The sequence below is a fragment of the Caloenas nicobarica genome, chromosome 3, assembly GCF_036013445.1.
Source record: "Caloenas nicobarica isolate bCalNic1 chromosome 3, bCalNic1.hap1, whole genome shotgun sequence".
NCBI lineage: Eukaryota > Metazoa > Chordata > Aves > Columbiformes > Columbidae > Caloenas > Caloenas nicobarica.
The window spans coordinates 73,993,469-74,017,795 of record NC_088247.1 but is presented as its reverse complement, the minus strand read 5'-3'; the positions used below and the strand labels follow the sequence as shown (position 1 = coordinate 74,017,795).

The window sequence follows — 24,327 nt, the reverse complement described above, 5'->3', positions numbered from 1 at the left end:
TATCTGATGTAGGTGTCTTCTGTGGCAATAAAGTACTATATATTAACAAAGGTTAAAAAAAATAAACATAAAAAAATCCAAATAACACTATGAGTGTAATTTGGCTTCTTTTTAGCCAGAGTGGATGTACTCAGACTTCAATAGGAAGTATCAGTAGCTTCTTTCAGTATAGATTTCAGTGAGCTCTTTAGAAAGGTTTTACCATCTCTGCTACTTTATCATTTTGTAATGATGAGTAATAGTTCTGGTTTATATACATGATGTTTTAAAAGGACTGCTTCTGTTTACTGATTTTGCTTAAGTGGTTATTTGGATATTGATGTGCAGCTCACAGCAAATCAAACTGGATTTTGTTAATACACAGCAAGTGAGAAGCTATAGGAGGCAAGGTCTGCTTATCTTTTACGTTTTTTTTTTTCTTTTGTAAAACAGATTTTCTTTTTGTAAAACAGTATTTAAGATCTGAATGCAAATTACCATGCCCTGAACTCTCACTGGTGTTACACAGTTGACTATAAGCAAGTAACTACACAGTGGGATTTTTTTCTTTTGAAAAAGAGATGCAGAAAGCCAAATGATTTTATCACACAAGAGTATAATCACTCCCCTGAAACAGGCTAAATGGATTCTTGTGTTCATTCATAAAACCTGGGTATTAGATATGTACATTTACTGGTTAGAATGTTAGTTCACTGTTGGAAAGACATACAGACTTGCACTCAAAGTATCAAAGTCTATTGTGTAAAGCAGGGTATAAAACATTGCTGTATCCTCTTCTGATTTTGAGTGTTTTTATTTTAGCAGTAAGTTATGATGGTTGGTTGACTTTAAACTTTTGAGAGTTTCTTAAAACTTTGCCCTGTTTCATGCAAGGATCTGCATCTGGCAGAAATCTGACAAAATAAACTTAGTGATGTGTGTCAGTGTTTTCAATGTGGGGCAGGTGCAGAAAATAGAAACAGTTTGTTTTGAAACACATTTTTATGGTGATATTTGCAACATTTTACTTTCCCATAATTTTCTATCTGAAGTAAAGGACAAATATAGCTTACCATCTATGAATGGTATTTATTTTACTCATGGAAATTCGAATGTTATTTGCCTGATTACATTGTTAACACCTGTTGTGTTACTTCTATACTGTCATATGAATTGATTTGAATTTAGACATTTGGCCTTGGAATAAGAATAAGAGGTATAAAGAGGTCATTTCTGATTATCTTTTAGAATGTGTTTAATGCCAATGGGGAGAACAAGAATTACCTTGTACCTCTAACTTAGTAGAGTCTGGGAAGTTTCAAGGGACACAGCAATAGACCCTCACCTGTAGAATTTTAGATGTTTGTCCTAAGAGGAGTTGAATCTGTGGTTTCACCTTAGAGATCTTGTGTGAGTTTGATTTCCCTCTGAGAGTACAATTACTTCTTTTGTTATTGCTTTGGCAGCTACAAAAGCTGATGGATTTGCACTATATTTCCTGGGAGAATGCAATAATGTAAGTATACTGGATTAAGGTGCTGATTTTTCTGTACGGTTACAAATGCATTTTCCATTTGGCAATGATATTTTGATTTTATTTTGCATATCATTTAGCAGGAAATATTACCTGAGTGCTGAATATTATCATTATGTTACCTTTGTTTCTATAAAATATAATTTTTTTTGAACATGCTGGTAATGAAAAAAATATTTCCTGTATTTAGAACCTTCGTCTTTTAATTTTTTTTAAGATTTGGCAGTAGTGCTGTTGTTTCTCTGACTGTACCAACTTAACTTGCAATTTATCCCCATTGTTAATTGTCTTTTATAAACAGAAAACTTAACTGGGATTTACTCTCAGCATAGCCTGCTCTTTTTATCTAGTTATCTCTGATTTTTTTTTTAATGTTACCAGGTCTTTTGTTAGTTGCCAGCTGCAACTTGATAGTGAGATAATGTAAATTTTAATTAGCATAAAATAATTTATACATTTAGAATTTATGAATGAAATTAGTTTCTAGTGTAATAATTTGAGGAAGAGTGAGTACAGTATTTGCTATTTTGTTATTTGGCATTTAGAGCACACTACTTTTTTTCTACCCAGATTAACTTGCACAGTTACCATTATGCAAAGTAACTGTAGTTATCTCAGATGGCTACCAAGAAGGATCACAATTTGTCAGAAATGTTATGTCTTTCTTTGGTTCAAGAAACAAATGAAACTTTTCTTACTGAAAAATGACCAGAGAGGAAGATATTTTTCTTACTGGTTTTGTTTCCTTACTTTACACAGCCAGTTTTAATAGTTTATTTTTGTGTAGTCCATTAATGAATTTCCTTTGCTCTTTGTGAAATGATTACATTCAGAAAAAGGGAAAGAAAGAAATTTTTTGAAATAATGGAAACTGGACTGAATATGTACAAGCCTGCAGGTGACTTGAGCCTCGCCTGAGAATATTTTTTACTTATTCAGAAAGATAGTGTCTAATTTGAAGGATGTGGAAGAAGGCCCATACAGAAATATCCTAGAAGAAATGGAAGTGGGTTTTGTATTTCCTTTTCATTTAATTATTATTTCATGTAATAAAGATAAACCATTTTATTATTCAGAAATTGGATGTGTTCTGAATGAGTTCTGTAAATATCTAAACAACATATATTTTTAATTAACCTTTTCACTGAGGGGTGTAATTAAAGTAACGTTCATCCTTTGTGAATGCAATCTTTGGTTCACATTGGTAGGTGGTAGAGTCCACTGTCGGGGGCGGGGGGGGTGATGCAAATGGTCACTGAAGAGCTTCCTCCTGCTGCCAAAGGTAGGAGCTTTGCGGGAAATGCCACCAAACATTCTGACTGCAGAACGGTGGCTGCTTCAGTGGCAGTAACTGCATGACAGCTAAGCATGCTCATCTCTAAATGCTTTATAAAAGATTACAGTAAAATTAACTTTACAGCTTGAGACCTAGAGAATCCTTACTATGGTGAGGGTTTTCCTATTAGATTAGCATGGCATAATTTAGGGTTCTTCCCAGTCTCCTGATACCTTGAGGGCCTGGGTACTTTATGACCTACTACTTCTCTTTTTAATTTTTTTTTAATAGCCTGTTATGCAGTTGAATCTTTTTGCTTCCCAGTATAACTCTTTCCTGAAAAAATCTCCAACAACTAAAAACACACATTGACTTTATTATCCACTGCTGTGTACCAGCATCTCCCAAAATGGAATGTAGTTATTATAGGGACTGATCCCAAGTCCTTTGAAGTTAGTGTGAGATTTTCCATTCACATTAGTGGGCTTTGGGCCAGACCAATGTTTTTAGTCTTGTAACTAAGTAGTCGTGCATTAGCCTACTTTTTGTAAGAAATTGTCATTGAGAGTTAATTTAGACATCTTTCTCTCTTGAGTATTTAATTTAAAAGATGTGTCCAAGTGAGATTAACCATTGGCCAGCAAATACTGGCAATGTATTTGTATTTATTTTTGTTAAATATCTTTTTAAAATGGGAACAAAAAGATTCTGCATAATATAAATGGCAGAAAAGAGGTAATTCTTTATGGTGAAGTTTCAAAAATTATAAAGCCCCTGTCTTATGCCTAGAGAAAATAGTTGCTGAACAACCATGGCTGCATGTTGAAGAAGGCCTTCTATTTTTAGTGGCTTAATTTTTCGATGCTTGCTTTTTAACTTAAGTTTCACAAAATCCGCTTCTCCTCCTCCCCCCACCAATTTTAGCATTTGTCTCTTTGATTGTTAGCTTGAGAAATATACATAAATCTGCCGGTGTTTATCCAGTTGGCAATCTCATGTTTCAGAACTAGACCTGATGTAACAGTTGTTTCCACCGTGCTTTCAAAGAAATTATTTGTCCCTGATACAGCTTTTCTGGAATGTGTGTCCATGTCTTTTTGAGAATTAGGTGCTGGGAGGGGATTGTGTAAGAATGGATGGAATCCTGTTGATAAGTGGATATCTACTTTCTCCCAAATGGTTTGGTAATGTTTAGTGATGTGTGTTCTGATATATTTTGTAAGGGATCTTTGGATCAAAACTGAAGCAAAAGCATTAACTCTACTTCATTTCAGCTCTCGCTGTAAATTTGTATGTGTACACTGTTGGAAGAAATCCAAATTTGAGAATCTTGACATGTGTTAATCTCAGCTAAGGAACATTTTTGCAACATGCAATTTCCATAACTACCTTTAGCATAGATTAAATAGTGAGTTTCTAATTAGGATAGAAGGTAACTTCCTTTTACAGAAATTCTAAATATTTACAAAATGAAAAGCAGCAAATGATTACTGCATACTGTGTGCTATTATTTCTTTATACTGAGAGAACTGCTATACCATTGCAATTTTTTTTTTTTCATGAGTTACTAAGAATTTATTGTAAATCTTTCTTTGGTGCAATTTTTAATATGGGCAGCACTTCCCTTACATGAAAATTGTATTAGAACTGAGAGCAAATTTGTTTAATGTGTTGAAAAGCTCTATATTAGCTTGCCCTTTTCTTTTTGCAAAACATAGATGAGATGCTGGCCTTTAAAGGAGCACCTGGTTTTAGAAAAAATGCCTTTGGTGTTTAACACCACAAATTAGTTTGGTAAAATACCTGTCCATATATAAAGTTTCTTAATGGCCTTATTTTCTTCCTCTCTATTGAAGTATACAAAACTATATCTTGACTTGTTGGGTAACAGCATAAGGACAAAGTAACTTCTGGCTGACAGGTCAGGTCAATTGCTTTCAGGATCTGTATTTGAATGAATGCACTTGATATGGAAGATACTGCACCAATTGCAGGTTGAAGTGCATTTCTTTATGCAAGTATTTCTCAGAATTAGCACCAGATGAGTGTGGCCAGTTCAGTTATTTTAGCAACCTTCTGGTTGTTCAGATTGCTTGGGAGAACTAGCACTCATCACACTACTCACTAAGAGTGTTTGGTAGTATGATTCTGCTTTTCAAATGATTGCCCCAAGCAGGGAAGTAACACTCACATGCTTAAGTCCTTGCTTCCCTATAAAGTCACCCTGTATATTGGAATCTGGTTTTGCATTTGCTGTATGTGTGGTAGAATGTATTTTAAGATGCACAGCTACTAGCGACAAGATAGCTTCCTCATCAGGGTCAAGTGATCTGAACAGACATCTAAGAAATACTCTTTGTCCGTGGGTTAATGCAGTTAGGCAAATTATTTATGCTTAAGGTACCTAACAGCCAGTTTGCAAATACTATATATTGGAGACCAGAAACCCTTCTAAATCAAACAGGAATGTTTCACAGCTCTCAAGAGAAGGGCTTTGTTTCAGTTTTCTATTTTATTCTTTATAGGGACAAATATATAGTTCATAATTCTCATGACCTTAATTGTATATCCTCTTCAAACATGACTTAAAGGATTTACCGAAATCCTCATACTGGATTGGTGTGTGTGTGTGTGTAAATCAATGTGCCTAAGTACCATGCTGGCTGGGCATAGATTTAAGCCCATAAGATGACATCTTTACAATGCAGTATTTCTGTAATACTTATCACAGCTACAGTTTCTAATGTATTATTGTATTATCTGATTCTTCAGAAGCTTCTTGTTTATAGTCCTGATTTGTGTGAGTAATTCACCTCATGATTACATTGTGATTCCTACGTAAAGATGACTTCGAATGTAATAGGCATTCACTTAAAGTAGCTTTTATTAGGTCTTGTGAGTGTTACTTAGTTCCTGAAACTGCAAATTGTGTTGATGAACAGATCATCCTTGCTTCAGATTGAAGTTTCCAATAGCTTTATTGTAAGAAATAATTATGCAAGACCACAAGTATGTGTACATACTCTCAGGTGGGATGTTATTAAGCTAGTCTAGAATTTCTGGTCCTGCAGAAAAACTACTGCAGCTTGATGTGCAGTGCCACCTAGTGAGTTTATGGGGTGGGTGAATTGAACTACTAAGAACCAAGGAACCAAGGCTTGCTAACTGTCTCAGGTTTTTGTGCCAGACTAAGGTATGCTATTTTGCATGCGTAGACATCTCTGAAATTTGAATCTTATAAGCGTGTTTCCAGGTGAAACCCTTTTAGCTGCAAGTCAGTTCAGAAAATTTTGGTCTCTATCCTTGAATGGGTTCTAACATAATATACTATTTTTCTACATAAAATGGAAGAAATCTTATTTGCCGCTGAATACTCAGCATTGGGAAAGCTGTTGGTGAGTTATAGTGTCTGAGTTTGAGTCAAGAAATTCTCAAACTGAAAGAAATTAGATAAATAACCATCAAGATATATTTTAGTGAAATTTTGGTCCTGTTTCCTGTAATATTCAGGTAAATGGACTTGTGGAATATGGTCATGATGAATATACTATACATAGAATGCAGGCCCTGTTAGAAAACTAGACAGAGACTAGTTGCTTCTGGTTCACTATCAAAATGGGAGGGTATTTTGCACAAATCTTCAGGATTTATCCTGGATCTTACCATGGTTTTGTGCGATATCTTTATTAATTCATGGGCGAAGGAAGAATATAAGCTTATTAAATTTGCATACTAAATGAAATTGGGAATGACTACAGCTGTGTTTGTAGGGATAAATTAGAATTCAAACTGATCTTGGTAAAATGGTCTGAAGGAACTGGACAGTGATTCAATGAGCACAAGTGCTTGGCTCTCCATAGATTGCCTCTTTGTGTGTAGGGTAGTTGATGACTGACAAAGATTCTGGGGTTTACAGTGAATTTGAAGGTAAACATGAGTCAGCAATATCATTGCTGGAGCAAAAAAAAAAAAAAAGCAGAAATCTAGCCTTCATGTAAAGTAATCTTCCCATTCTTCTGTCCACCCCTAAGGTCTCAGGTGGAATAATAAGTCTGGTTTAAGCACTGTGCATTTACAGGAAAAAAAAAAAATGGATTGCAGGAGAGAGCAGGGAGAATGGTCATCAAACAAAAGAACTGGTATTGTTTGGTCTAAAGGAGAAAAAGCTGAGGGGTAAAGATATGCCTGGATAAGGCAAACAGGGAGGGAATCATCCCCACACCTGCAGTGTATAGGGCAAGAAGCAATGGGCTTGAACTGGCATGAAGAAAGCTTCCCCAGTGGTGGCTGCAGTGAAAGGGTGTGCTGCTTGTGAAAGCTCAGGTGTCCTCATCCCTGGAGGTGTCTGAGAACTGTCTGGACAAGCATCTTTCAGAAAAAAGCTTACCTGACCATGCCTTGAAATGGAAGGGATGGAGGAGAGGCATGTCAACTTAGTTTTCTGTGTCAATGAACTGGTATAACTCTTGTGGTGTTTTTACGTCATGTAAATCAATTGGAAAGTTTCCAGGAATGAAGTGCAGTTAGAAGTTGATACCATTCAGAAGTATGAAAACATCAAAAAAACCCACCCCACAACTACTAGTTTTTACAGCATATAAGTGCATCATCTATATTTCCCAAGTATTCAACATTTTACATACTATCTAGTTTAAAAATGCAAATGACCAGCCAATTACACTGTCAGTTATCCAGAAGGAAATAAGGAGTTTTTTATAAATAGTAGAGGTAGTTGCTGTTTTGTTGGGTGGTAGGGTTTTGTTTGTTTTGGTTTGGGTTTTTGTTTATTTTTTTGTTGTTTGGGGGTTGGTTTGTTTTGGTTTGTTGGGGTTTTTTTCTTCTTTTACCCTGTTGTGTTTCACATAGTAGGATTGCTGCACTTGTGTTTAAACACAGAACAAAATTTCCTATATCTCTTTAAGATTTTAGCATGGTAGTATTAGGCTGCTACTTCAGCTTAACCTGTTGACAAATCCAAGGCTTTTGCCTGTGGATACTTTCCAAATTAGTTCTGTTTGGTTTTCTTGGTCATCATTACTTATTGTGATGAATTTTATTCCTGTAAAAAACTGGCCTTAGGTCACAGCCTTTATACCTATCTAACTTTATTATTAGGCTGTGTGGTCTTACATATAGGTTGTTACATCCTTTACTAAGAGTAAAAATCTATTACTGTTACTGAACAGAAAAATATGCGAGCAGTCAAACCCATTAAGCTTACTTAATATCAACTTACTTAATCCCCATTTTTCTTTAACGTGTTTTTTGGTATTGTTTTTTTTTTTCCAAGAGTCAAGTCGAATAGGAATGCTTTAGTATTAATGCTTTCATTTAATTTCAGTTGAATATTAAATTATTTTCCATTAAGAGTATTTAGGGTCAGTTTTATCAGCAATATTTGCTGTGGGAGAAACTAGATCAGGATCCAGTCACCCTTACCACCAAAACAGTTTGTTATTTGAATGCTCGTCACATGTGCACTTTAACTCTCATTCTGACCATTAAATCTGATTCTTATCCAGATATCTATTCTGCAAATAAATTTTAGAAAAATCAAGTCTGATTGGTGTTTGCTTAGTTATAAAGAGTATTATGAAAAAAAGAAGAAACAACTGAGCAGTTTCTGAAGTGGTGAGCAATACATGTTTGCACTTCAAATCCAGCCCTGGCAAACTTCAGTGAGCTGAATGGTTTATGGCCTTCGTGGGTTGAGACTTGGTGTTGTGCCAGATTCCCACAGGCTACACACCACAGCCACCAGAAGAATACCATTGATTACACCTGTAGTTAATGTCTTCATCAGAAGAGCCACAGACTGAAAGCATCTAAAAACTGTAGGTACTTTCTCATCACTGTAAGAACATCTGTCAGGAGGTGATGATGGTATTGTGTTATGAGACTTCAGCTGCTGCTCCTCATCTTTTATTTTGCTGGGATTTTAATCTGCTTCCTCTGTCAAGCATTAGATTTTCACTAGAAAAACCAACTGGGGGGCCAAGGTACGACAGCACGACAAGATGAACATCAGTAATTCTTCATGCACATGCTCTTAGCTGTTACAAATGAGGGGTAATGAGGGTTTTTTTCAGCCACAGTGAAAAGGCTTCAAGATAAATTACTTCATAATTTCAACAGATTGCGTGAATGGCACCAAGAAAAGAGCACCTAAAGCCATGGTATTATGGCTTATTGGATATATACTAGTTTTATTATGTATCTGAAAGCCACATTTGCTGTATTTAGCTGTGAATCGAGAATGCTGTCACGATGTTATCCCTCAAGCACTGGTTATGGTGTACATAATTCTGCATTCCTGTAGAATGGAAGACTTGTTAATATATTAGCATTTTAAAAAGACATTAGAGATTACAATATGTAGCCTTGTACCTAAAGTGCCTATGAAATATGTAGAAGTGAATTTTGTTTTATTTGTCTGTGTTCACCAGTGGTTGAACCTTTTTTATGGTTTTCATTTGTTTTGGACTTTGTTTTGTTTCAGTTTGTTTTGTGTTGTTTTTTTTTTTTTTTAAGCATCTCTTGCTCTCTGTGGTCGTGATAAGGCAGTTAGTGGATTCCAAGCCCCACTGTAACATCAGTCCAAATTAATAGAAGTTTTTTTTAGTTGGAGACTTTATCACAGTTAATTAAGAGATTAAACTAGGAGGTAAGGAATAATTTTGAAGATTTTGGGCCCAGCTGGAACAACCTTTTCACAGACGGCATGAAAGAAGGCACCTTGTGTGCTCTAGATTCCAACAAGGTGTAGGAGGTTTCGGCTGTCAGACTCCAGTGTTCTCCTGCCTAACTACATTGAAAGAAAGAGGTCCATCATGATATGGAACTTGTTGGAAAAAGATAGGTAATAAGGTAGTCGAGTTTACTGTAGGTAAGGAGATTCTGTCTGTGTCTGGAAGGAGAGAAAACAGATCAAAATAGGGAACTGCAGGATGCCATGGGCTGCCAGAATGCATTAACCTGGAACCTTCCGAAGGATTTACTCTCCAAGCCAGTGTTTGCTCTTTGGTGGTTTATCAAACCCAGAGTGACTGTCCTGTCTTGGTTGCCATCTCCTGTCTTGGCGGTAGGGATATCTAATGCTTTGTCTGCATTAGATATCTTTTATTACTTAACTTTTGCCAGGAGAGAGACAGTGACATTGCATTGTCAGTAAAGAGCTATTTGTGTTTATCTGATAATGACTTACAGTCTCACTGCCAAGTGCTTATAGCAACAAAAGATACTGTGAGCAGTGCACAGGCATCCTGCCTGCATTGTGAGTTGTCAGTATAGTATTTAGGTAATTATAGGACTTTATTTTCTCATATTTCTTTTTTTATTGACTATATATATTCTTTAAGTTGTGGTTGAAAGCCCACTGGTTCCTTATTTTGATTATTAATCACAGTTCAGTATCGCTAACAGAAATGCAAACTGCCAGTCCATTTTTGAAGTAAAATATTCAAACCCACTAAAGAAATGAAAGTAATTTGAAAGGGCCTAAGCTATCCATTTCTTCATTCATTTGTGAAGCTGTATACAATATATCTGATGTCTGCATAGTAACATTTCTAATTACCCTTTGAGCTGGTGAAGCATGATTTGAATGTGTATTTGCAAGTTAAAAGAATCCTGGAGTGATTCGTAGTTAGAAGAGAATAAGTGAGCCCCAGATTTTAATATTACTACAGTACATTTTATTTTACAAATATTTTCTTACGCAAAAGGCAATGTGAACTGGATGGCTGATGTGAAAAACCTGGTGGTTTTGGACAATGGTAATTAAAGAGTTTCCCCTAAAGCCGTGTCTGTGGGATGCCTCAGAGATTATTTCAGTAACATGCTGTAGCAGACCAGGGCACAGCTTTTTTGTTCTTACTGCATTTTATTTGACTGACCTTGCCATTGATGGCTTCTAAGATTTAAAAGCTTTGTTAACAGAACTCCAACAAAACTCAAGACATTTCCACACCCTTTTTTGGTGATAAATGTGTAAACTCATTCCGATTTAAATTGACCATATATGGAATGTATCAACAATTATGAAACTTTAGTAGGTGTATGTAAAAAGTCGATGTGGAATGGTATTAGAGAAGCTTATGGAGTAATTGCAGCTTATATATGGTAATGACAAAATTTTCCTTTCTTTTTAATAGTGCTGCATGGTCAGGATAAGTCTATCAATTGTTCTGTGGCCTTAGAGGTCAAGGGTTGTTGTTTGAGGTCTGGGTGGAGGTCTGTCCTTGCACAGTCGTACTTTTCTACCTCAACAGGGTCAGGAGGAATAGTGGCAAATTTAGAACCTGCTGGGTAATTTCAAGAGTTTTTTGATCACTGACTGCTTAGTAGTGGGGTTTGTAGTTTCCCATCAGAAGCAGGATAGGATTGTTTCTGCAAAAGTCATTTTAAGACTGAAAGTAAAAAAATGTCCACAAACTTTTCCCAGTGTAGGGCTACCTGTTCACAGCAGTGCTTTATGGTGGTAGCAGCAGAGGGGTTTACCAGTTAAATTGATTGTTACACAAGGACATGGGAGAGACGGTGCTGGTGAAAGCAACTTTTGCTGGCAGCACTTCATGGTGTTGACACGGATTTTTGGCCACCGCAGATCCAGTGGACACCTTTTCTACAGAAAAATATGTATGTGTGGAAGAAGTGAGTTCTTTATTTTCTGGTGAAAGAAGCCTTTTCGTTTTGTCTTTCTTGTATTCTGCTTTGAGAAGCTGTTCCTGAGAAGAGAAAGATTTGTGCATTGTTTTAGATTTCATTATAGGCGTGACTCACAAGACCAGTGTAGAAAAGCACATTTTATACACATAATTTAAATAACAGTTACTTTGATAAGTGTCACACATTGCTATCTTGGCATAAAAAACCAAATAGATATTAAGAAAAATGATGTGAATAAAACTGTTAGTCTTTGGAGATCAGCTTTGGTCTCCTGTGTCCTGTTAATTTAATTTGACTCATTCCACTACTTCAGCTATATAATTCAGGCTTTAAACATTGTGTTTCATCTCTAACATTTTACAGTACTCTGCAATATGAAACACCTTTTCGGTATTGAAAACGTTACAGTGTTACTGTTCCTGCTGCATTAGTACTTTTTTTCCCCCATAACTACGTAGTGTAGCAGGTCAAACATTTGTGAATATATGTATTCAGTATTTCTGTGTATTTTGTATCCTAAAACTTTTCCTAGCTTCTTTGATTTAAGAAAAAAAAAAATCAGAACATGGATTTAAATAACTTGCGAACTGTTGTTTGTTCGGTTTTATTAGAATACTTTTTTCTTGGATCTGTTATGTAAAATGTTCTTTTTCATTCTATTTAAGTGCATGGAAAATTATGAAACTGAACCTTATGAAGGCAAGTAAATGTGAAACTAAGTTTTTATTTAAGAGTTATATGTATCTTTATTTGATTAGATTATGAGAAAGTAAGAATAAATGGTGTTTTTTCTTCTGATAAATTGAACAGTCTTGTTCTGGCAGGTCTAATGTGCTGATTTAATGGATTTTGTTGTTTGAGGTTTTTTTGTAGCACGTTCTTGTAATTAATATAGAAAATAAACATTCTGGCTTTTCCAGTGTCTTTCACTGCTAAAGGCCACTCTTTAAAGAAGCTGTGAGTATAAATGGGTTTGAAGAATAAGGTTGAGGTTTGGGATCAGAAAAAATGGAAAATTTTAATATTTCGTGCACCGGTACCGCAATGCAAGGCATCAAAATGAGGCAAATACCATGCATGTTCAGTAGAACTACTCCATCGAAGAAGTATCTTTCCTTCTGACTGCATGAGATGTATGAAATAAATATGCTGAAATGACTTGTCAGAGCTAAAATACTATGTGGCAACTCTGTTTTCTCATTTAAGGGCGTTTAATTCTCATCTGTATCACAATATTAGCAAATGAATAACTGGATGGAAAACTCTTCCCTGTCTTGCTGAACTTTTTGAGACTGCTTGACTTTCTGTATATGACCAAGACAAATACTCAGTTACTGGGTTTGTCAGAATCCAGAGTGTTTTCCTTTTGAACTCACTAAACACACTAACCATTGGACTGCTGACACCTCAGCATAAAGTGCAACTTTCTTCTTCCACAACACTGTTAATCCATTACAGCTAAGGTACTTGCATTGCTGCAGGAGTACCTACATATGGTGCATTATGGTGCATCTCCTTCATCTTCTGTTTCTGAACATTTCAGTGTGTTCTTTTGGCAATTGTTCAGTATGTTTTAGGATGTGCCTCAATATGTTTGCAGAATAAAGAAATATTAATTCAGAGAGAATACATCTCATATCATCAACTTCTTTTTCTACAGCTGACAGTAGATGATGAATTTTCACATGCAAATTGTACCTTTAATATTCAATGCTAGAAAACAGCTCCTATTGAGTAATTTACCAGATCTCACAGGGCCCAAATTGGTAACTATCAATCTCTGAAGTCTGTCTCTTTTCTTTCACACTTGAGTTTTCTTTGTCTTGTGATCCATTTGCTCTAGCACTAAGACATAGTGCAAGGCATTCATTATGTGATGAGCTGTGAATGTACTCAAATAGTAACTGGAGCCTCAGGTAAAATAAGGATATCAATACAAAATTGTGATTGTAGTTTCTATGTATAAAATGAGAATGACATCACCACCCAACATACAGGAGAGCTGTAATAATGCATAGTAAGAGATTGTGAGGTACTCAGATGATACAGTGATACTGACCTCACAGGTCTAGCAGAGTGAAATAAGAGAAATGCCATTGATTTCATAGTGCCTGGATTTCTCTTAATTTCTTTAATGAATCAGGCTCATAGATTTTTTTTTTAGACTTTTTTTTTTTTTTGGTAAGGGAATTAAGTATGCATATAATGGCATAATATTTAAATAATAAGAATTCCAGTGTGAGGCTCCCTGCTTACTGCTAAGCCTAAGCTGAAATCTTATTTGAACAAACTAAAAGATTGTTGTTCAGTCTTTCAAGAAAATGCTGCATTCTGAGCTACTGGAATCTGGAGTACCTGTGCACCTGCTTTTGCCTACTATTACAGAAACATTTATGAATGTAGGAGACAGATTAGATGTAACTAATATTAATTATCATAACCATCAATGCTGTCGAATTCTGGATGATTGACCCTTGTAACAGCCCTAATGAAAGCAAAATCAATACAAAGGACTGGTACAACACGGGTCCGTTCTTACCAGGAACATTAGTAATACATTGTGTGGTGGCACTATCATCTCTCTGTGGCATTATAGATATATAAATTAGAAAAAAAAATCTATTCCTAGAAAAGATCTTTGCTTAAAATATTTCATCTTAGTTTTTATGCTTTAAGTTCATAATTTAAAGTCATAGAGTTATTTAGCAGTAGAACTACCTATATATACTCCTGCTCTTGCGTATTTGTCAGTGATTATATCACTGATTATAGTAAATAAGAAAACACAATTTGCTAGCAGAAGGTGGGTCTCCGAGGTAGTGCTTTGATTCTGTTAATATTGAGAATGTATAAGGAGGTATAGCTCAAGAGATTAGACATTAAACTGAGGTCTTGCAAATAGAGATTTGATCCCTGCTGTTCTAACACTGTGTAAGCTTTGCCATGTCATCTATTCATCATGTACCTAAATTCCCTTTGTTTAAATATAGCTCTGCTATGCTGACTAGGGTGTGACAGTGGTAAATGCTTTAAAATTTTGAGAGTCTGATTCTGTAGCATTAGGAGACACAAGTTGATGAATGTAATGAGACAAAGGTAGAAAAATGAAACAGGCTATTTGCTTGTAAAATGAACTGTCGGCTGATTGCATTTGAGACAGGGTTTTTTTGTGGTTTTGTGACTTTAAAATTGGTTGTTGCTGACAGCCTGCTTCTTTTCAAGTTATCTGAGGTGAAAAATAAAGGAAAATTTTAAAGAGACTGTGATACGGACATTGCTTTCCAGCACTCTACTGTTCCATAAAGTTTATTTTTCACCCCAAAATGAAGGAAATTTTATATTTGAAGGGTATTTGACATACAGAAGGGTTTGTGGTTTCAGCCTCTTTATATGTGTAATTGTAAAATAATATTTGCAATCCCATTCATTCCAGTGGCATTAACCTGTTTAATATTTTTGTTATAGAACAATTATCAGATGTTTCTGGATGAGTTTCATGAAGTTAATGTTGTCATGCTTAACTTTGCAACAAATGAGACAGTTTTAGGCAGCAAGTAAGACAGATGTTTCTTCTTCTACAGGGGACAAATGCAGTCACTTGGATTTCTGGAAATACAGTGTTAGGATAATTTTTAAATTACCATTCCTTAGGATGAGATAAACAAGAAATTCAAAGATTATGTCTGCTTTTTGAGCATTTTTTATTGAAATAAAAAAGTGCATCCTAGAAAAAAAGAAACAGCAGAAGAGTTACCCACTTTCTGAATGGTGACTTTAGAATTGGGTTTCCTAAGATTTTAAAACAGTTAAGTGGAGTTTATCCAACTACTTTTCACTGACAAAAGCACAAAAGCTGTGTTTCTCTATGTTATCTACTTTATTCAAGCCTTTGAATTACATAGGTAGCACAGCAGCTCTGTAAAAGTAGCCACACTTTCTAATTCCATTCTTTTTGTTTTCTTCCTTCTAACTAGAGTCTGTGTGTATTTACACCACCAGGAGCTAAAGAAGGACAACCGCGGCTCATTCCTGCAGGGCCCATCGCACATGGCACTACAGTATCTGCTTATGTAGCCAGATCCAGAAAAACGGTGTTAGTAGAAGATATTCTGGGGGTAAAAAGCTTTCTCTTTTTAATGAGATGCTTACAGCATGTTCTTAGAATGAGTATTTTGATGCTGAAATGTATATTGAGCTGACAAGAATGTCAGTCAGAATTTGGGTTATTAGACAGGACTTTGATCTCTGCTTACATTAGTGTAAAGCTAGAATCTTACAACATCAGTAGACCTACATCAAAGGCACACTAATGTAACCGATATCAAAATACAGGCCTTTGTCCATAAAAGGATTCAGAAAACCCTAAGGTGATATTCTGATAATTCTTGGCACTCTGCATGTCTGTACTTTTTAATTTTTTAAAAAACTTCATTCTGTAGTTGCATCTATGCAATTGTATCAGACTAGCATTTAAACTGCACTTTATGAGAACACTTTATGATCAGCTGGTTGTGAGAACATCAGGGAAGTTTAAATTCTCTTTTCAGTGTTTTCTGTTCTTTTGAGCTCTGTCCAGAATAACAATCTTTAGATACTGTGGCTAAAATTGGACATTGCTGTCTCTATTTTAAAAAAAAATATTTGTTAGGAAATGCATGACCTTTCTTGGGCAAACACAGGCTATAAACAAAATGCTAAATGCCTAACGTGAGTAGACTTAAACAAAACCACAAAAACATAAGGCAGAAGTCGCTTTCTCTGTAGTAACAATCAGTTACATTGTTATGTAACATTCTATACATAATCTATAAAGATTGTGTGTGGTGTTAGTTTTTTTCAGTCACACGTAGGGCTTAAATTGTCACTGGTAATTTCCAATCAAGATCATGATATCCTTATATATGAGGGTTGTGTGTTTTGATTTTACATTCATAATAAAATGAGGAAGAGTTAGTGCGGAGGAGTTTTGAATTTTTTTGTTGGTTTACAGTATCAGCGAATTATTGAATGAACAAGGAGATGGATTTTGGCGACATGGTTTGCCTTCCAGGGGTTTTAGGAGAGTCTCAGTAGTGAAAGGAAGCACTTGCAGGTAGTCTTGCTAGGCCTTTCTTTTTTTCTTTTGAGGGCAGAATTTAAAAGTGAAATCAGGAGGATCCTGTTGCAAAGTGCTTCCCACTCTCTTTTTGTCTGTCATTTGTTCCCAGCCATTCAGATTGATTGTCATCTTAGTAATTAAGATAGAGATTACTTGCTGTTTTCTTTGAGAAAGGAGAGATTTTGATCAGCCCCGAAGGAGTGTCTGTCTTGCCTAATCACAGCCAGCAGGGAACATCTGGTAGGAATCAAGTACTGAAGGATTGACATGGAACAGAATGGATCTCTCACACTTGACATAGGCTAGTTATTGCCTTGCTAACTGTAACACCCTGGTGGTGTCTCAGGTCTTTGTGAGTTTTCATACATCGGGAACTGAAGCTATAAAGCCTTGGACATTCCCTATGTAGATTAAAATTTAAGAATTTGGGTCTGTTATAGCACCTGGTAGGTTATTTTCGTATTTGTTCCTGTAACTTTTGAGCCAGCTTATACAGGATGCATCAGCAAGGGAAACAGACAGATTCTTACTCTCCTGCATAATTTTTTGGGAACACATTTTCTCTTCAGGAGTCAGTTGAGAATTATGAATCCTTATAATGTAAAGCTTTAGCTTCAGGTTTCGATTTTTTTTTTTCTCTTGTAAGGACTTCCATCTGCTTGATAACACTGAAATCTGAGCAGTCCACTTCATAATTACAAATGCTTTGGGGTATTTTTTGGGGGGGAGAGGGTGGTGGGGTAGTGTTGTTTACTTGGGTTTTTACTTAATCTGGACTGGCATTAGCAATTAAGTGCTGGTTTTGCTGCGTGTGAGATTAGAGGAAAATATATGATCAAAATGAACCCAAAGTTTGGTCTAATATAAAAGCTGATTCTGACTTTACATCAATAAGATTCTCTCTCTATGTAAATTAATGCTTAGACTTTTTATTGAATTTTTTAGTAGATGTCTTAATACTGTGTGTAAATTATACTAAGAGGTATGGGTTTTATGAGTTTTATAATTTTCCTGCAGATTTGATCAGCTGGGAGAGGGAGGAAAATGTCAATGTATCTTTCATGTTAATGTTATGATATTTACATTTTATCAGTTTATGTTTACATTTTATAGGATGAGCGATTTCCCAAAGGTACTGGACTGGAATCAGGGACTCGTATCAAATCTGTTCTGTGTTTGCCAATTGTTACTGCAATTGGTGATCTGATTGGTATCCTGGAGCTTTACCGTCACTGGGGCAAAGAAGCCTTCCGTCTGAGTCACCAAGAGGTGAGCTCACAGCCAGCCTCTCCCCACTTCCCCACAAAGGTCACCACTTCAGCCCCCCTACACTTTCTTCTCTCACTCTTCTCATGTGTTTCTTACCTTGTTTGTACTTGATTTTTTTGTTCTCATCAAATATTACTCATTCACAGGATGTAAAATTTACATATACAAGTACAGGGACACCTCAAGAATTTTGCCTTGTGTTCTTTTATGGAAAAGCAGGTTCAAGATTTCTCTATTGATTATAAACTCACTCTAGAGTTGTTTGAGAAGTTAATGCAAAGAAGGTGAATGAAATGTAAGTGTAAATCGAATGTCAAAAAACGAAATCGCTTTGTGTAAAAAGGACACTCCCAAGTTATCCTGAGCCTCAATTTTAACTTGCCAGTAAGGTTTTATTTTACAGTATGGAAACATTGATTTATTATTATTTTTTTAATTTTTCACCTGACTTTTTTGATGTGGCTTCTCAGTGAATGAGCCCTATTGTTAAACATAATTTTGCAACATTATAGCAACAGTACATCAAGTCTAAATGCTAGGTCTCGTCAGAGGTGAAAGTGATTTTATTTTAAAACAAAAGTGAAACAGCAGAGATTTCTTGTATTTGCATCCACATTCTTACCTCCACACACTCTCAGGCACCGAGATATGTGTGTCCAGGTGATATTTCAGAGAGTTGTGCATAGAGGTACAGATATCCAGGTAGTCTCTCCAGGATGCATTGCAATGACATGGAGGACAAGGGATGCCACCTGTTGAGTCCTTATGTCTCCTGGTTTCTTTCCTAGGTTGACAACCATGTGCTGGTTTTGGGTCAGCCTTTTCTTTAGCCTGTAGGAGCTGACATCTTTTGTCTCTCTAGCCTGTCCCATCTCTGTGAGTCATCAAGATTTACTCACTGTCCTTAGATGTCCTTAGAAGCTGTGTGTGGATGTGCTGGTACCTGGATGACCTGCTAATCTAGGTGCCATTCATAAAGCTCTTCTCTGCTGTTTCTTTTCCTTCTGATGCTTCCCAATCTGGATATTTCCATTCATAACCGTCTTCCCATTTCCATGACTGTTATCTATAATGCATGGTTTCATATGTTTGTATAAGGCCTGTGTAGTTATGTTGTCCGTACATGTCCATTTGTCAATACAAAGTTATGAGTTGTTAGCCAAGTAGAAACAAATTTGAACATGGAGCAGGTGTCTTGAAGGCTGTCTCTGTATTAAAGGTTTTAGAAGTGCATCTTAGCGGTCATGTCTGGGTGAGGATCCTTGTTATGTCCCATGTAGAAATTAGGTTGGCTCTTGCATTAAGATGAATGTACCATTTGTTTCTGTCTGTGCCCTTTCCCAGGGAAGGGAACCTGAACAGAGAGGTTAGGACAAAATGGCATGAGTTCTAGCCAGCTCTGTTGTCTGGATAGTGGTATGAGATGCACCATGGAGCAGTTTAGCTGTACTGAACTGGAATTTTTATTGTGAAAAGAACAGAAAATGTGCAATCAAGAGATATTAAAACTAGCCCTCCCAAGGAAATAAAAACCCATCAATATTTGTCAATTGTATATTCTGTTTATTGGTAACCTAATTAGCCTAGCATACATATGATGCTCGTATATGTATATTAGTTGGGCAGTCATGTTACTTTAGCCTCAGTGTCACACCTGGTATTTTTTCAGCAACAAGCAGAGGTCGTGGTAGGAGACTGGATTAGTGTGGTGGTGCCAGTGTCCCTGCTCACAGAACAAAGAACTGGCATTCATACAAAACCAGGCTTTGTTAATTCTGCTGCTTACACATAACACATTTATTTTTTATAATTATCCTATTACATTACTCAATCTAAAATTCAGATAGGTCTCAGACATACATTATGCTGTGCAGATATGAATCTTTTATGTTACATGAAATACCTTCTGTACCTGAAGTTCATGAATGTTCTACTTGGAAAAGACTGGCTGCTAAACATAAGTATTTTATTAGTAAATGAAAAGTATTTTAAGGTTGCTTTTTGAGTGTTCTAAAGCATTCTTCTCATTTTCAGGTTTCAGAAAGCCTTTGGATACCGTTAACAGTTTTTATAAAATGTGTACAATTTGTGCTGTTTAAAAAAAATAAAATTAAAAAAGTACCTTAGGAGAGCACGCAGCAGCAGACCTCTTGTACTTCTGTCCTCTGTGTTCTTATAAAGCTCATGTGTTTCAAGGACAGGAGACTATGCATAGTAGCACATCTTAGCTAACTGCAGTTTACATGACATTTGTTTGAAATGTTGCCTGGAAACTGTCATACTTCAAACACTAGTCTTGAGCTGAGGGATCAGGTCTGGTTCTTCTGCCACCAAAATGGCAGTGAAAGAAACAGTACCTGTTTACAGCTGGAAATAGCTGTGACTGAAGAGATACAGCCCCAGAAAGGTGTTATGCGATATTTTATTTCTATGGCAGAACCTTTCAACAATGTGCATAATGTAATTTTTAAAGCCCTCGGCTCAGGAGATGTTTGTTTTAATGTTGTATTTCTAAGATGATGGGTTCCCAATACTGCTTCGGAAGACAATTGGTAAGCCTTTTTTTGATACAAAAAATGATTCTTTTGTGACTGAATGTGCCTTAGTAAAATTGAGACACTGAGACTTTCACAAAATAACTGTCTACCCACAAATTGCTACTGCCTGCCAGTCTAAAACAGCTCAGTTAATTTACTTCACATCTAGATAGAGAAAATGAGCTGATGTGCAGTTTTCAAGGTTTCTTCAGTTAGATTCTTCTCTTTTGTTTCAGGTTGCAACAGCAAATCTTGCATGGGCTTCAGTAGCAATACATCAAGTACAAGTAAGTGTGGATTTTTCATTTTTTCATTGCTTCTACCAGGACTTGATGAGTAGGAACATAGATTATGATCAAATTATTTTTTATGTTCATTGAGCTAGTTTTCCTCACTTGCAACCATGGATCAAATAACTTAACAAACAGTATTTTTACTAAAGGAAAAAGAAACTCTAACAAAGTAGATAAATAGTTGTTAAAGCAGAATGATAACAATTTGCAGATTTGTTTGGGGTTTGTTTGTTTGTGGTATTGGGGTTTTTGTTTGTTTGGGGGGGTTTTGTGAGTTTTTTTGGGTTTTTTGTGGTGGTGGGTTTTTTTGTTTTTTTTTTTTTTTGGTTTGGTGTGGTTTGGTTTTTTTGTTGTGTGTTTGTTGTTGTTTTGTTTGTTGTTTGTTTGTTTGTCTTGTAAGAGAGCAACTGCTAGGCCAACTGATTGCTTTCCTCCTGCTTTGGTGTTCAGCTTGAGATTCTTAGGCGTTGCCTGCTAAGACTACTTTAAGCCATCCTTGCTAGCTGCTTCGTGGTCCTGTACCTACTCCCACTAAGGATACTTGGTGCTGTCCCTGGTCAGGTGCCTAATGGAGCTCCAGACAGTGACAGCTGCTCTAGCAAACTCCAGCAGCCTTGGTAATAGGTTTTGTTACTTCAGCTGCTAGAAGACAGTAACAGAAACTAAACATATTCTGTCAACTCACAGAAGATGCTAAAATAGGGTCTTCTGTCAACTCACAGGAAGTAGTTTGTGACATTCTTTTTTTTTTACGGTGTCTTTCATAAGTGGCAGAAGACTTGCACCAAGCTTCCCGCTTTTCTTTTCTAGACTCTACCATTTGCCACCTTGGTGCTGGAAGTCATTGACTTTCTTTGGGATTGTCCTTCACTCCAGCACATTTAGGCAGAATTAGCGGGTGTACACTATTGTGTGCCAGTAGAATTGCAATTACATGATGTTGTACCTTCACTTGGTAACAATGACTCCCTCTTTAACTGAGAAGCCTTTCACACCTGACAAAACAAACCAGGAAAGTTTAGTCCATTGGTCATTTTCATTTCTCTCCTAAGCAGAAGGCTTGCCCTTCCCAAGTTTTTGCATGAGAAGAATGCAAGAGTTTTGATCTGGTGTTGGGCTGTATCTACCAGGCTCACAGCTGGGCTTTAGGAAGTAGTGTGTATCAAGAAGTTGTACCTAGTTACCCAGTTATATGCAAGAGAAAGGCTTGTAGATGTAGTTTGCATATTTTGCATATTTATTTGTATCTGCATTGCACAGATGAAAGAAATTACTAGTTTGGAGTGGTATTATATTGTGTAAAAGGTACCAACAGTAGAGGCTTTTTTTCTTTTTTTGACCTCAGTGCTTCATGTAGTAGTATACAGATATACAATTGTACTTTAGATACAGAGTTTGGAATTATGTGAAGTAAAAATATAGTTCAAAACTTTGCTTCATCTAACTCTTTGCTTCTAAAATACAGTGTGCATACTGTTTTTCATGTTCATGCTGATTTCTCCCAAAGATAAGCATATATCATCTGCTACTTAGCTTACTTAAAGCTTGCCTGATGTCAAGTCTTCAGTTGTGCCTACATGCTGCTTTGCAAACTGGAAAAGAAGTGGTAAAAGAGTATGGTGAGGAAAAAAGCAAACAAAAATGTTCAACAATATTCTGAGAAGAGCCAAGGGTCTGGATAAGGAGATGTAGTTGAACTGATTCCATAACCACATTCAGTGGCAGCCTTTGGGGCAGCATGAACAAGTGTAACAAACAATATCTTTTGAAGAGTCTTAAGAAAGGTGTTACTTGTGTTTTGACAGTTTTAACTCAGCAGTTGGCTGAGATTGAAGCCCGGTACACAAATCCATCTTTTAATTTTATACAGTCCTGTAACATATATATATATATATATATACACACACACACAAGCAGTGGTATGTTTTCATATTTGTTAAATGGGTGAACTGCATGACCTCAGTTTCCCTCTGACTTCAGTGTTCTCCTGGAGCAAATGATAACATGATCTGTGCTTCCAGGTGTGCCGAGGCCTTGCCAAGCAGACTGAACTGAACGACTTCTTGCTTGATGTATCAAAGTAAGTCTGATTTGCACTATAATCTTGTTGATTTATTTTGATGAGCTTTTTTTAACTTGGCTCTTTCAATTCACCTGTTTCACCCTGTAGCTCACTAACGGGTGTGAAGGCACACCTTGGAGGGTGGGCAAGCTTCAGCACAGGGACAAGAACGAATGATGTGGGTGGCGTGATGTGTACCTGCTAAACTTTATTTTTGGTGATTATGCAGAAGAAAATGGACCATATGATTATACCTTACAGAATTTGTTTACTCTTGTCATCTTTTGCATGAGCTTTTTGCCTGTTTTTCCCCTTTCCTGTCAGAGTTGTGTGACCCTCTTTTGAGATGTGACAAATAGGCTTGATATCTCTTTTCACAGCCAATTTTAGAAGGTTTGAAAGGGCTTTATTACAAGTTAGCTAGGTTCAGCATCCCCTCCACACCCTTTTTTGACATGAGTGTGAACACACAACATGCATGCATAAGTATAGGCACTTCAGAGATATATCCTTGAAGACTCAGGGCTGCCACATGGTTCTTTTTCTGTCGCATTTTCTGGATGCTCTATTTTCATTTTCAAAGGCTGTAACTGCATGTAGCATATTTTCTTTTAATTTCTTGTCACAATAAATGCAAAATTAAATTGAAAACACGTTAAAAGTATGAAAGCTTGAGCTTAGACTTGCAAAGTCAGTGTAGTGTCTTAGGTGATCTGCTCTTCCTTCATTCCTTTCTCTTTGTTCCTGCTACTAGCATCTTTAAATAGTAGAGATAGCCAATAAGTTAAAAGGCAAAACAAAATTGTACTTTTGGTAAATTGCAGTCTAGGATGCTTAACAGTGTTTTGTCAAACTATTTAGTTGAAGAATTTCTAAGTGCATCACAAAGGACTGATGGTACTGTGTAAAAATGAGATGTTTTGGATTTTTGCTGTTACAAACGCTTCTGTGGGTCTTCAAGAACAATTTTCAAACTGATGAGATTAGAGGATGTCCAGGATTCCTGTGCCTTTGCTCAGGAATGCAGGCAGCTCAGTTGCCCTGGCTGAAAAATGAGGAACGAACACCTCAGTGAGGAGTCTACCTCTTGCAAGGATGGCAAGCGGGCAGTATCCAGATGTTTGTCCTAGCTTTTTTTCATCAGGGATGACCTTTTTTTAAAAAAAAAAAAAGTCAGTTTAGGTTCAGACTGTGTCTCCTAAAGGGCACTCTCATCATTCCTTTGCCAGAGCTACCCTCTTGCTGCATTGTCTAGCACCATTATTTTCCTTTCCAGAGTGCTTTTATATGGCTAGCATCTGTACTGAGCTCCTTTAATCTACCCACATTTATGGGCTGGCAATTTACTCATGGTACATAATAACTGAGATTGTTTTAAAACACTTTGTAATTATTTTAAAATGTTAAGATTAAAATTACAATAAATACTGCAAATATATAATACGTATTTCTGTGAGAAAATACCTCTCAGACAGCATTATCAATTACTAGAATTAAATTTTCATAAAAAAGAAACCTTATGATTTGAGCCACAAAAGTGGGTTATCATTTAATAACAACTTTATGAGCTTCCTGTAGATGAAGACTTACACTAGCAAGAAAAGAATTAATT

The 24,327-nt window shown here is 36.3% G+C and overlaps 1 protein-coding gene across 1 annotated transcript in view; it reads left to right on the top strand.

Moving 5' to 3' along the window:
* The window catches only part of PDE10A (phosphodiesterase 10A), a 190,977-nt gene that overhangs the window by 122,028 nt on the left and 44,622 nt on the right, over positions 1–24,327 (top strand). Inside the window, exons 5-9 of the mRNA XM_065631131.1 lie at positions 1,446–1,495; positions 15,431–15,571; positions 17,668–17,823; positions 20,597–20,647; positions 22,675–22,733. Of these exons, the coding sequence (XP_065487203.1) occupies positions 1,446–1,495; positions 15,431–15,571; positions 17,668–17,823; positions 20,597–20,647; positions 22,675–22,733 (457 nt within the window). The remainder of the gene's footprint in view (positions 1–1,445; positions 1,496–15,430; positions 15,572–17,667; positions 17,824–20,596; positions 20,648–22,674; positions 22,734–24,327) is intronic.